We start from the raw sequence: 12,245 nt of genomic DNA on the forward strand, positions 1-12,245 counted from the left end.
TCAGTAAGTTAGATTCTTTAAATTTTAAAGTAACTGCTGGAAGAATAATGAATTTTAAAATGCTAAAAAAAACATTAATTTATAAGCAATCACTGCAGTTCAAGCATTTTTTAAAATCAAAAGCAGTTTAATCAAGCATTTTATGCTTTTTGCTCTTTTGGTGACCATTTGTTGGACGACAAAAACTCGACTAGTGCTTTTCATGGTTTCCATCCAAACCTATTAAGGTTTAGAGGAACTGATGGAATTTCCAGTTATCGCGCCAAGAAAAAAAAAATATGGTTGCTATGCGAACTGCAGTGTTTTGGGAAAACAACATATTATTTTTGCCCATATGTTGTTCTCGTGATTGGAATGTCTAACTCTGACACTATGCAACAGCCAAACAGCACCATGCTTACTTCACTTCAATCTGCATTTGAAATAACTTAAATCCGTTATTCCAAGCAGAGGCTTGCTGAATTCTTTTTTTTGTCCAGTCAAAAATATTTTGAGAGTTTTGAATTGGTATAGAACCAGCAGAGAAAAGAATAGAACCATCTATGTTTTTTAATCAAGTAATTTATGGGATTTGAAGAACAATTCCGTGGGCAGAAGATTAAACAAATGTCCGATTTATTGAAATAAAAAGAGAAAATGCCGGAAACGCTCAGCAGGTCAGGCAGCATCTGTGGAGAGAGATGACCTTTCATCAGAAGTGGAAGATGTTAGAAATGAAAAGCTGTTCAATCTCTAACTTCTTCCAGTTCCGATGAAAGGTCATCGACCTGAAACGTTAACTCTGTTTCTCTCTCCACCGATGCTGCCTGACCTGCTGAGTGTTTCTGGCATTTTCTGTTATTCTCCAGCATCTGCAGTATTTTGCTTTTGTCCGATTTATTGACCCAGATTTATCTTCATTTTATGAAGCTAATGGGGAAAACAATTTGAGGCAAAGCACAAAGCAACGTAAAGTTCTTGGAGCTCTTCTCAAAACAAAGGTCTTCCACTAAAGAAGTAATGACGTATTATTTGGCATGCGACCAACAAGTAAACCATCTGACAATAACTGTGCATAGCAGTCTACAAAATAACAAGACCGAATGACCCCTAGTTTATATAGTCAGCAATAATGAAAGATAATGTTTATTTTAAAACAAAAAATAAATAAAGCTGTTAAATAAACAAGATGATATGCAGTAAAATATCATTCTTAATAAAACAGTACACTGACACCAGTTGTACTGAAAGAGTTGGTGCTACACGGCTTATTTTCTGCACTTTCTACATCAGCGCAGACATTTGTGAGCTGAATATTAATCATCTTGTTGGAGATAACATGCTGAAGCAACTGTACAAGAGCTAAATGACCAAAGTGTGACCTCTTGTCAATTATCAGATGGTGGCTGAATTCTCATTTACCTATCTATCTTCAGATAGTTAATGATGCAGTGCTCAGGTTAGACTTTAACCCGACCTTTAACCTCAGGGAGCAGTGTTCAAAGCCTTCACAGGTGGTACAGGTTAAGGGTTTTCTTTGTCTTTTGCAAGGGTCTTGCATTGCGGTGAAATGCATTCGGACAGTCTAAATCCAGTTACTGGCATTCACAAGTGGACAAAGTGAAGCATTGATTGACACTAACACGTCAGTGACACTCAGAGAAGCCACAATTATGGTAATCTCCGAAAGCTTGTGATTTTAAAATAAATTTGTTGGACTATAACCTGGTGTTGTAAGATTCCTTACATTTGTCCACCCCAGTCCATCACCGGCATCTCCACATCACAATTATGGTTGGTATGGGAAATGGAATTCTCACAAGAAACAGGTGTTGTTCTGAGGTGGGGGGAGTTGGGGCATTATTGTTAAGAATGGTAGGCTGATTGTGTGTCAAACATAGAATCATAGAAAGGTTACAGCACGGAAGGAGGCCACATGCATGCTAACCTCTGGTGTGTAGTTCTTGGTTCTGCAAATTAAAGAGTCAACGAAGGAGAATAGAAGTCAGTGCCCTCAATATAGAAATGGTCTGCAATAGTGAGGAAAAGTTTCAATATCTTCGGAATAATGTTAGGAAGTCATTTTTCCAAGAGGTAGATTCCTTAGCTTGTGATCATAGACTAGAGGGAAATTATTTCTTGCCTACCTGTGGGACATCTTAAAAAGGAAAATATAGCAGAAGAAACAACTTACTGGTGACACTCATTTTACCAATTCTGACTAGATATGTTTCTGCAGTGATTACATCACACCCTTCAGTGAACATTTAGGCGTATATCTGAACATACAAAAAGAAGAGCAGGGACAAACCCTTTAATGTTTGCCCAATTCATTGGACAGGTTGGGCATTCACTAGGTGGTGCAAACATGTATTCTACCCTTGGCAACCACAGGTAATACTGACTCCTGGGGGTGCCAAATAAAATTTTGTGACCAATTTCAGAAATAAACTTGAGGAAATTCTTCCTGACTCCATAAAGTGGTCAAGTAAGCTCCTGAAGACCATGGTTATCCTTGAAGTAACACCAATTGATTTTAACTAACCCAAACACCTCAATGCATCCCATGTCCACCTCCCTCGGGAACTTTTCAAGTCCCTTCTTAAAGTTCTTAGCGTGCCAATATTTTACATTTAAATATATGTCTTTATGGAGAATGCAACATTAATTTTCTGTTTTGTATGTGAAGTTCATTGCATTCACTGTTACTTTAAAAACTGTTAAACTGGAGCTATGTCTTGTAGATTTTTTAGTTTGTTTTTGCCATGTTTCTGTTTCATTATCTGGAATTCTATTCCATTTTACTCAGAAGTAGACCTGACTGTCACTTGCTGACCCAAAGTTGTTTGGCCATGCATTCGACAATAGGGATATTTCTTACTTGCCTATTTACATTCCAGTGCATTTTTTTGGAATGAGTGCCTATTCCCAGAAACTTCAAGGGTCAAATGTATGAGCTATCTCTTCTTGCAGCGGCTCATTTCAAAAGATGCGGTTGGGCCCTCCAGTAAAGTTCCTGTAAGAAATTGGCCGCACTGCTGGAGTTATATAAGGTATTGGTGAGACCGCACCTGGAATACTGCATACAGTTTTGGTCTCCATACTTAAGAAAAGACATACTTGCTCTCGAGGCAGTACAAAGAAGGTTCACTCGGTTAATCCCGGGGATGAGGGGGCGGACATATGAGGAGAGGTTGAGTAGATTGGAACTCTACTCATTGGAGTTCAGAAGAATGAGAGGCGATCTTATTGAAACATATAAGATTGTGAAGGGTCTTGATCGGGTGGATGCAGTAAGGATGTTCCCAAAGATGGGTGAAACTAGAACTAGGGGGCATAATCTTAGAATAAGGGGCTGCTCTTTCAAAACTGAGATGAGGAGAAACTTCTTCACTCAGAGGGTGGTAGGTCTGTGGAATTTGCTGCCCCAGGAAGCTGTGGAAGCTACATCATTAGATAAATTTAAAACAGAAATAGACAGTTTCCTAGAAGTAAAGGGAATTAGGGGTTATGGGGAGCGGGCAGGAAATTGGACATGAAGCTGAGTTCGGATCGGTCAATGCCCTGTGGGTGGCGGAGAGGGCCCAGGGGCTATGTGGCCGGGTCCTGCTCCGACTTCTTGTGTTCTTTAGATTTGTGGTTGGGATCAGATCAGCCATGATCTTATTGAATGGCGGAGCAGGCTTGAGGGGCCGATTGGCCTACTCCTGCTCCAATTTCTTATGTTCTTATGTTCTTATTCCAGCATATCACTGAATGATGCCTCAGTACAGACACATGAAGTAATACCTCCACCTCCCGCTTCCTCAAGGGGAATGATTGTGTTTCTTATAGACCCATCATATTGCTATATTGTGACTCACATTTTTTTGCATAAATTCTTGCAACTTGTCTGAACATTTCATCACCAAACTGGTTTATCCCAACCATGTGGCAAATTATCCATGGGAAGCAGTCTTTTGATAACGTCCATCAGATCATCCATGGCGCCTTTCCTGGATGTGGAGAAGGCCGTCAGTCAAAATTGAATGGTCTTTTGGAGGTGCCGTCTTTCGGATGAGACGTTAAACTGAGGCCCCGTCTGCCCTCTCAGGTGGACCTAAAAGATCCCATGGCACTTTTTGAAAAAGAGCAGGGGCGTTCTTCCCACTGTCCTGGTTAGAATGTGGAATTCTCTGCCACAAATCACTGTTGAAACAATAACTTTTTTTTAATAAGGGAACTAGATGGTTGCCCGAAAAAAGGAATATTAAAGGGTATAGAAACAATTCGGAGAGTGGGCTTAGACTAGGTGGCTCGTGGAGAAAAACACTGACAGATCCCATGGACCAAGTGATTTTGTGGTGTAACATTCTATGATTCTATGATGGGCTCTCGTTAGGGTTAGATTTATTTATCCCTTTATTTTGGTTTTGGTTTAACCTGGCTGTATTCATTTGACTGCTGATTTATTTTGGTTGGCTGTGTCCTTCTTTAGTTTAGTTCCTCATCTCTAATTTCAGTGAAGTCCCTTTACTCAGTTTGATGTGTCTGTATGAGTTTAGTGCATATACCATATATTCCATATTTCATCTGTTTTTATGGTATGCTATTTTCATAATAGTCTTATTTTGGTATCGTTAAAAAATCCAAAAATAAACAGGTTAAAAAATATCCTTCCTTTTCCAATGGGAAGGTCATTCCATGGTTTGCCTGATAGCTGGTCCAGACTCAGATAAGCAGTTCAAAGGCATGCTCCATGTCAAGACTGCCCTATTACACTGAGTTCACCAGGAAGGCACTTGGCAAAGTGAAATGGAGCTTAATGATCTCTCAGGGAATTCATATATGTTTGTGCGAGTGAGTGTACACTGTTGAGCATACAGTCATGCAACTTGATGGCATGTGGCATCTTGGGGAGACTTCAAACAACATTGGTGGTCATCTGTCCATCTACTAGGTTCATCAATTCTGAGCTGAGCTGCAAAGTTAGGAATAGGGAGGTCAGCTATTATGAGGAAACCCTGTGCCTTTCTCCTAGCTGAAGTGACCATGATGTAAGGCACTGATCGTTTATCCCAACTTCCTAGCCCATTCTCCTAGTTAGAGGGTTCCACATCATAATATATGGAGGTGGTGGGGGGGGGGGGGGAAGGCAGTGGGGAGTGGCAAAGGAATCTCACATAGCCAGACCATAATTAATATAAAAGCACTGACTGATAACTTATTATCTATTTTGCTTTAAGGGATCCTTCTGTATGCCTGCACTTGTAGTTTAAATAGAATTTGTGCAAGCTGAATAAATACCATAGAAAAAAATGAGGCACAAATTAAAAATAAACAGGGCTGCAGTGATGTAGGATTCTGTTACTGGGAGACATTGGTGTCGTACCAAATGTTACAGTGGAAAAAGCTTTCATTATTCTAGTTTCCCACTACCATTTAAGAAAAAAAGACTTTTAAAGCTACAAAATGCATTGAATATAAGATCAAAAGGTACAATTACTTATTAATCTTCCAGCCTGTATATTAGGAGATTCTTTTTCTTTGTACGTGTAAAGAAAACCAAGAATTTGGAACTCAGAAAGCAGTGGAATATGTTGATTTTGGTCACTTCCTCTCTGGGTATTCCAAGATCATATGTGATTCGCAGAGGGATGGGATTGAAGCCTTTTCTGAAGCACCCAGCTAGAGTAACTTCTTTTCACAAATGTTTCAGACCCTGAATAGGAATAACAAGTATGAGCACGGCTATGAAGGATTTTTGTTATGCTAGAAAATGTCTTGTAGCAAATCAAAGAGGCACTTTGCTCAGGGGACTAGTGCCAGTGTGACTGGAATGCATTGCTCCATGGGTCTGCTTTGCATTAGTGACACTGGATAGATGCAGAATGTCATTTACTGCTTTATTCATCCTCACAGTATCACAACAACAAAAACACTTTGCGGGTAATTTGGACTTTATGTGCGATAGTGTAAAACGGGTGAAAGCGAGTCGGCAGCCAGCTTTACATCTCCCCCCATTTTTATTTCCATTGAAGTCAACGGAAATAAAATTGGGGAGAGATGTAAAACAGGCTGCTGACTCGCTTTCACCCGTTTTACACGATCGCACAAAGTCAAGATCTACCCCCTTTGTGTCTGAGCAGACACATTGTATTTTTCTCAATTTATGTTACTTTTATATATGTCTGCTTTCTCCATAGACATTGGACAGCAAACTCCTTTCCTGTAGACCTAGACTTCCTGGAGACTCGAGGCCATTCAGTTTATGTCTGTAATAAAGCCAGCAGGCCTCTTGCCTACTATACTGCAGTATAAAAAATATAATGCAGTGTGAGAGACGTAGCCTTGAATCAAGCTCTTGAGTAGGTAGTGCGGCTGCAGTATGCTTGGCTATGTGCAAAACAAGCCTATGTGTTTGAATCCAGACCATTATTATATCTCACTATTACATTATTCAGTGGGTTGATCTTGTAGTTCTGGTGATAGAAACTGATGATTAGGAATAGGCTTAAGCTTGAGGCACCACAACTAATTTAAGGCTGCCGCAACTAAAAATAATAGCAAGGCCTTTTATTTTGTATTTGGAAAGTGTGCAGTATTGTCAGCAAAGCAGTTCTGGTTACCAGACTTTGTCTTATTGATTTCCTCTGGGTGAGGGGGCGGGGGGTGGTGAGTTAAAGTTATACCCCCCCCCTCCACATATCTGTTCTTCATCAGAACAAAGAAACTGGTATTTAGCTAGTGAAGCTTTTTAATCATTTGTTAAGAACTGCAAACCCCGGTGTAGGCTAACTCCCACAGTGACGAGGTGTAGCATGTTCTTACACCTTTCATAGCTAATGCCCAGGTTAGCTGCAAATATATCACACTATCAATAATGTCTTGAAATTTATGATCTGTAATTGGAAATAGAACTGAGAATCTCTGAAGCAAGATCAAAGTTTTGTACAAATGTTACTGCAGAAACACTTTTCGGTTCAGTTTTTAAATGATAAAAATGACTTTGTGCAACAACATAGTAAAATTTTTAGAACAGTTACTAAAACGTTAATGAGCCGGGGGCAACAGTTATTGCTGTTTACAAGAAGCATTGCTACAGCTATTAAATGTTTTATTGATTTTAAAAGTCAGCTAGAGAAAATTTTGATTTTCCGTATTCCGTAACGTGCAGCGAGGGGAGGTTGCAAAAGTTCGAGAAAATTAAACTGTACTCCACTGTGATGTAATCTTGCCCCGACCATCATTCTACCACAATAAACTATCCATGTGAATGCTATCTCTCTAGTTGCCAGCTGTGGCTCAGTGGTAGAGCTCTTCCCTCTTGAATCAGAAGGCTGTGAGTTCAAGTCCCACTCCAGACATTTGAGTATAAAATCTAGGCTGATACTTTAGTGCAGTACTGAGGGAGTGCTGCACTCTTTAGCAGTGCTGTTCTTTATAGGAGATGTTAAACTCAGGCCTCAGGTGCACATAAAAGATCCCATGGCACTATTTTGAAAAAGAGCAGGGGAGTTTTCCCCGGTGTCCTAGCTAATATTTATTCCTCAACCAACATCACTGAAACAGATTATCTGGTCATTATCACATTGCTGTTTGTGGGACCTTGCTGTGCCCAAAATTGGCGACCGTGTGTCCTACATTACATTAGCTCAAAAATATTTAATTGGCTGTAAAGCGCTTTGGGATGTCCTGAGGTCATGAAAGGTGCTATGGAAATGCAAGTGTTTTTTCCTTTCTATGCCTGATACTGACTGTACTGATACAAACTGCATATAACATGGAGTGTTACTTAGACATAAAAAAGAACAACAGCAAATTGTATCAATACGTTCATTTTTTTAAAAAGGAAGAACTCTTTATTAATGGTTGATACTTTAAAGTAACTGTGGCATATTCCACAAGCAGATTATCAATATTACATCGCTCCTGTTCTATTAGAGACATTGTGTCAATGATTTAATGCAAGGATTAACTATAACTGTGGAGTGCAATGTAAACACACCTTACATATTTTGTATTAATTTTATCAGGGTAGATGAGGTATTGCAGCTGTTTATAGTCTCAGGAAAACACATACACGACAGCAGTGGGGCTAATGAGTCTGCAGACACGGTATAGAAATAAGGCAAACGTACATGGGAAAAATATAGTTTAGAATGGACGATTTCATTATTTGTAGCTCAGCACTAACTCTGACTCTCTCCTCAGGCCTGAAAATCTGCTCACCTGAGATGATCTCCACTTCCTTCCCCATAATGCACTTGCTGTTGATGCTGCTACATTGCCTTGGTCTCGCAAGTGCTCAGGTGAATCCAGGTGAGGTACCAACCACTGCCAGTGTCACTGGTGTAATGCTTCTGGAAATAATTTCTTAGTATTAAATATATATCTGTGGTTTCATAAATTGTTAAATTGAAAAATAACTCTACAAATCATCTTTTCCTCTCCTCAGACATTTTACCTTCTCAAAACTTATGTTTTGATACATTGGGCACGATTTTAAAAGGAAAAAAATGGGTGGGTTGGGGACAGAGGGGCAATTAAAATCATTGTGTTTGGGAGCGGGCAGACATCCCGGCTGGAACCCACACATTTTTGAATGAGGAGTGATACCTAGCACAAAGGAAGATGGTGGTGGTTGTTGGAGACCAATCATCTCAGCCCCAGGACATTGCTGCAGGAGTTCCTCAGGGCATTGTCCAAGGCCCAACCATCTTCAGCTGCTTCATCAAAGACCTTCCCTCCATCATAAGGTCAGAAATGGGGGTGTTTGCTGATGATTGCACAGTGTTCAGTTCCATTCACAACCCCTCAGATAATGAAGCAATCCGTGCCCGTATGCAGCAAGACCTGGACAACATCTAGGCTTGGGTTGATAAGTGGCAATTAACATTCACGCCAGACAAGTACCAGGCAATGACCATCTCCAACAAGGGAGAGTCTAACCATCTCCCCTTGACATTCAACGGCATTACCATCGCCGAATCTCCCACAATCAACATCCTGGGGGTCATCATTGACCAGAAACTTAACTGGACCAGCCACATAAATACTGTGGCTACAAGAGCAGGTCAGAGGTTGGGTATTCTGCGTTAAGTGACTCATCTCCTGACTCCCCAAAGCCTTTCCACCATCTACAAGGCACAAGTCAGGAGTGTGATGGAATACTCTCCACTTGCCTGGATGAGTGCAGCTCCAACAACACTCAAGAAGCTCGACACCATCCAGGACAAAGCAGCCCGCTTGATTGGCACCCCATCCACCACCCTAAACATTAATTCCCTTCACCACCGGCGCACCGTGGCTGCAGTGTGTACCATCCACAGGATGCACTGCAGCAACTTGCCAAGGCTTCTTCGACAGCATCTCCCAAACCCGCAACCTCTACCACCTAGAAGGACAAGGCACATGGGAACACCACCACCCGCACATTCCCCTCCATGTCACACACCATCCCGACTTGGAAATATATCACCGTTCCTTCATCGTCGCTGGGTCAAAATCCTGGAACTCCCTTCCTAACAGCACTGTGGGAGAACCTTCACCACACGGACTGCAGCGGTTCAAGAAGCCGGCCTTGCCAGCGACGCCCACGTCCCATGAACGAATCAAAAAAAACTCAGGCAAATCTGTGTGCGTGCGCACATCAGTCACCAGGAAGTTCCGTCCCCATTTAAATCCGGCTTGCTGATAATTAAAGGAGTAAGTGTACCTCATTGAGGTACTTAAGGTAGTTTATTTTTTGTGTGTTGGATAGTTAAAAAGATTTTTACGTTACCTGGGTGGCTTTCCCACGGCTTCCCAGTCACGCCTGGTGAAACCAGGCAGGAACGGTCGGATCAGTGAAAAATAAAATAAATTAAATAAAATTACATTTCCCAATGCAAACAAATTAAATAAATGTACCTTAAAAAACAATGTTGCCTGGACACCCCTCCCCCACTCTGATCCTGATGTCCGATGTCTCCCCTCTAATCTTTCTTTCCCCCCCCACCCCCATTTCTATCCTAACTGCCGATGAGGTCCATCTCTCTCTCTTTCTCCCCCCACCCCCTCCTCGGATGTGCAGCTTCTGTCAGCAGCCAGCCTGTCAATCAGGCTGGCTGCTGGGCGCAAAACCCGGAAGAGGCTTTGATTGGCCTCATTAGGATTGCAACCCGCCTACTTCCCTTCCGGGTTTGGCGCCCGCAAATCAACCCCCCCCCCCCCCCCACCCCCAAATCTTCCCGCCGGCATATTGAAATTGTGCCCATTATATTTGAAATACAATGCATGCTTAAAAGATGTCTCTTAATCAAAAGGGAACCTTTTTTTTAACATTATAGCTTTTTCCATGCCACTCTTGCTAAATTAGCTCCTTGTGATCTGGCTCTTTGCCTGGGGCAGGTCAGATGTACAAACCACTTCAGCCTGTTGAATCTCCACAGAGGCCGTTAAAATTACTTTTTTTGATTTACCGGGAGGCACACTTCAGTAATGCAGGAAGGAACTCTCTTGAAGCCCTGCTCAAGATTATGGTCCGGTTTGTATTGACGAGTTAGGAGCTTAGTGGCAGCATGACCAAATTTGAGGGGTCACATTTTTTGGCAGGTGTTCCTGGTGGTTATGACCCCTTAGACATCATTCCTATCAGGGTACATTGCACCCCAAGATAAATGAGGCACAGCCTTCTCAGGAGCTTTCCTGATCAGCATGCAAAGAACCTCACAGCATACTTTTGACTGTATCTTATGTCTCACTGTATTTTTAACATTTTTGTTTCTGATCTGGGAAGCTTCTGAGCTGCGCTTCAAACTGCCCGAGTGAGGATTTCTCTGATCAACACATTTTTTTGATCTCCCACTCACAGTAACTGATACCATAGAACACCATGGGGCTCCCAATGAGGATTTCTCTGTTTGCCAATGAAGGAGTTTGCACTGGGTGGCCTCCTATCCTGCAAGCCCAGCAGGTGGTCATTCCTCTGGCAGATCTTATCGAGGAGTATCAGTGTATAATTCTGGGCCCACCTCCTTCTGCCACCACTTGAAAAAGGTCAAGGAATTCTTCAGTTGGAATCACATGCAGTTGAGCATTCTAGCAAAAGAAGAAAGTGCACAGCACACATCTGGTGTGCCTCCAGGAATCTGATGCCACCTTAAACAACAAGTTCCCCCCTTCCCCCTCCTGGCCTGCCACTGAATGTTAAAATGAGCCAATCCCATGATCTCTGATGTTAACTGTATCATGTGATTTATATCAATTAGTGTTAATTGTATTTAGGTGATGTGTGCCAATTGGGGACTCTCTTGTATCCTTTTTATAGGAGGGCTTATCTAGGGTGTGGTGTAAGTGTAAGGGGGAATCTTTGTGAATAAAGGATTGGAAGCAACTGAAGACCAGGCTCTAATATTCTATCCTTGGCTATCCAATTTATAACATCTGGCAGGGGCTACGGTGCAAGTCACTGGTGGCCATAATCGCCACCTTGAGGGCATAATGGGAGTGGATTTTCAGGGCCGATTAAACTCATCTGTTAAGATTCTGAGATCACAACATAGGCCTACTAATCAAGAGGCCACATTACTGCCCAAGGGAAATTTTAAGAACATTTTTTGGGGAATTTAAGACAGCAAATCAGGGAAGGATCAACATCACAGTCCTGTGCATTCCAAAACACTTTCCTCTATTGGTTGAACTTCTCCACTTTTCTATTGGATTACTCCCAGTGGAGACAAGTAAGGGAGAAAAATCTGATCTAGGCCTCATTTTAAGTCCTACTTCTCTCTTACTGGTTGACTCTGGAATAGCGACTTAGAGTCATGGAGGATCCAGTGCAGCTTTCAAATTGACACTAATTCAAAACAATTGAGTCGACCACCTGGTAATGAATAAGTGAAGATTGATCTGCATTGGAACTTTAAGTAGAATTATCAATGGTCTAATTTGTCTCATACCAGAAGGACCACAGCAAAGACATAGGGTGATGTTATCTGAGTGGAGCTAAATAGAGAATAGATGAGAGGCGTTAGCTGGTGCCAGAACTCACAATCAGACAAATGGTCATCGACCTGAAACATTAACTCTGTGTCTTTCTCCACAGATGCTGCCTGACTTGCTGAGTATTTCCAGCATTTTCTGTTTTTATCTCACAATCCATAGATTCCTTAAATCTATCAATCTATGGGACTTTAGTGGCAGGCAGTCAAGGGCTTTGGTTTATGAACTGTACGTTACTGCATCCCACCTGGCCAACAGAAAGCAGACCATATTGTGCCAAGCAGCCAGCAAGGGACGAAAAC

The 12,245-nt window shown here is 41.7% G+C and overlaps 1 protein-coding gene across 3 annotated transcripts in view; it reads left to right on the forward strand.

The window, feature by feature from the left end:
• ddr2a (discoidin domain receptor tyrosine kinase 2a) overlaps nt 1–12,245 on the forward strand; it is a 166,120-nt gene that overhangs the window by 81,697 nt on the left and 72,178 nt on the right. For 2 of the 3 annotated variants that reach the window (XM_067990681.1, XM_067990682.1), the window contains one exon: nt 8,173–8,280. In XM_067990681.1, the coding sequence (XP_067846782.1) occupies nt 8,196–8,280 (85 nt within the window). In that variant the 5' untranslated portion in view covers nt 8,173–8,195. Of the gene's footprint in view, nt 4–8,172; nt 8,281–12,245 lie in introns of all 3 variants that reach the window. The other variant, XM_067990680.1, reaches the window with a different exon arrangement.

Source organism: Heptranchias perlo, chromosome 9 (genome assembly GCF_035084215.1).
Source record: "Heptranchias perlo isolate sHepPer1 chromosome 9, sHepPer1.hap1, whole genome shotgun sequence".
Classification (NCBI taxonomy): domain Eukaryota; kingdom Metazoa; phylum Chordata; class Chondrichthyes; order Hexanchiformes; family Hexanchidae; genus Heptranchias; species Heptranchias perlo.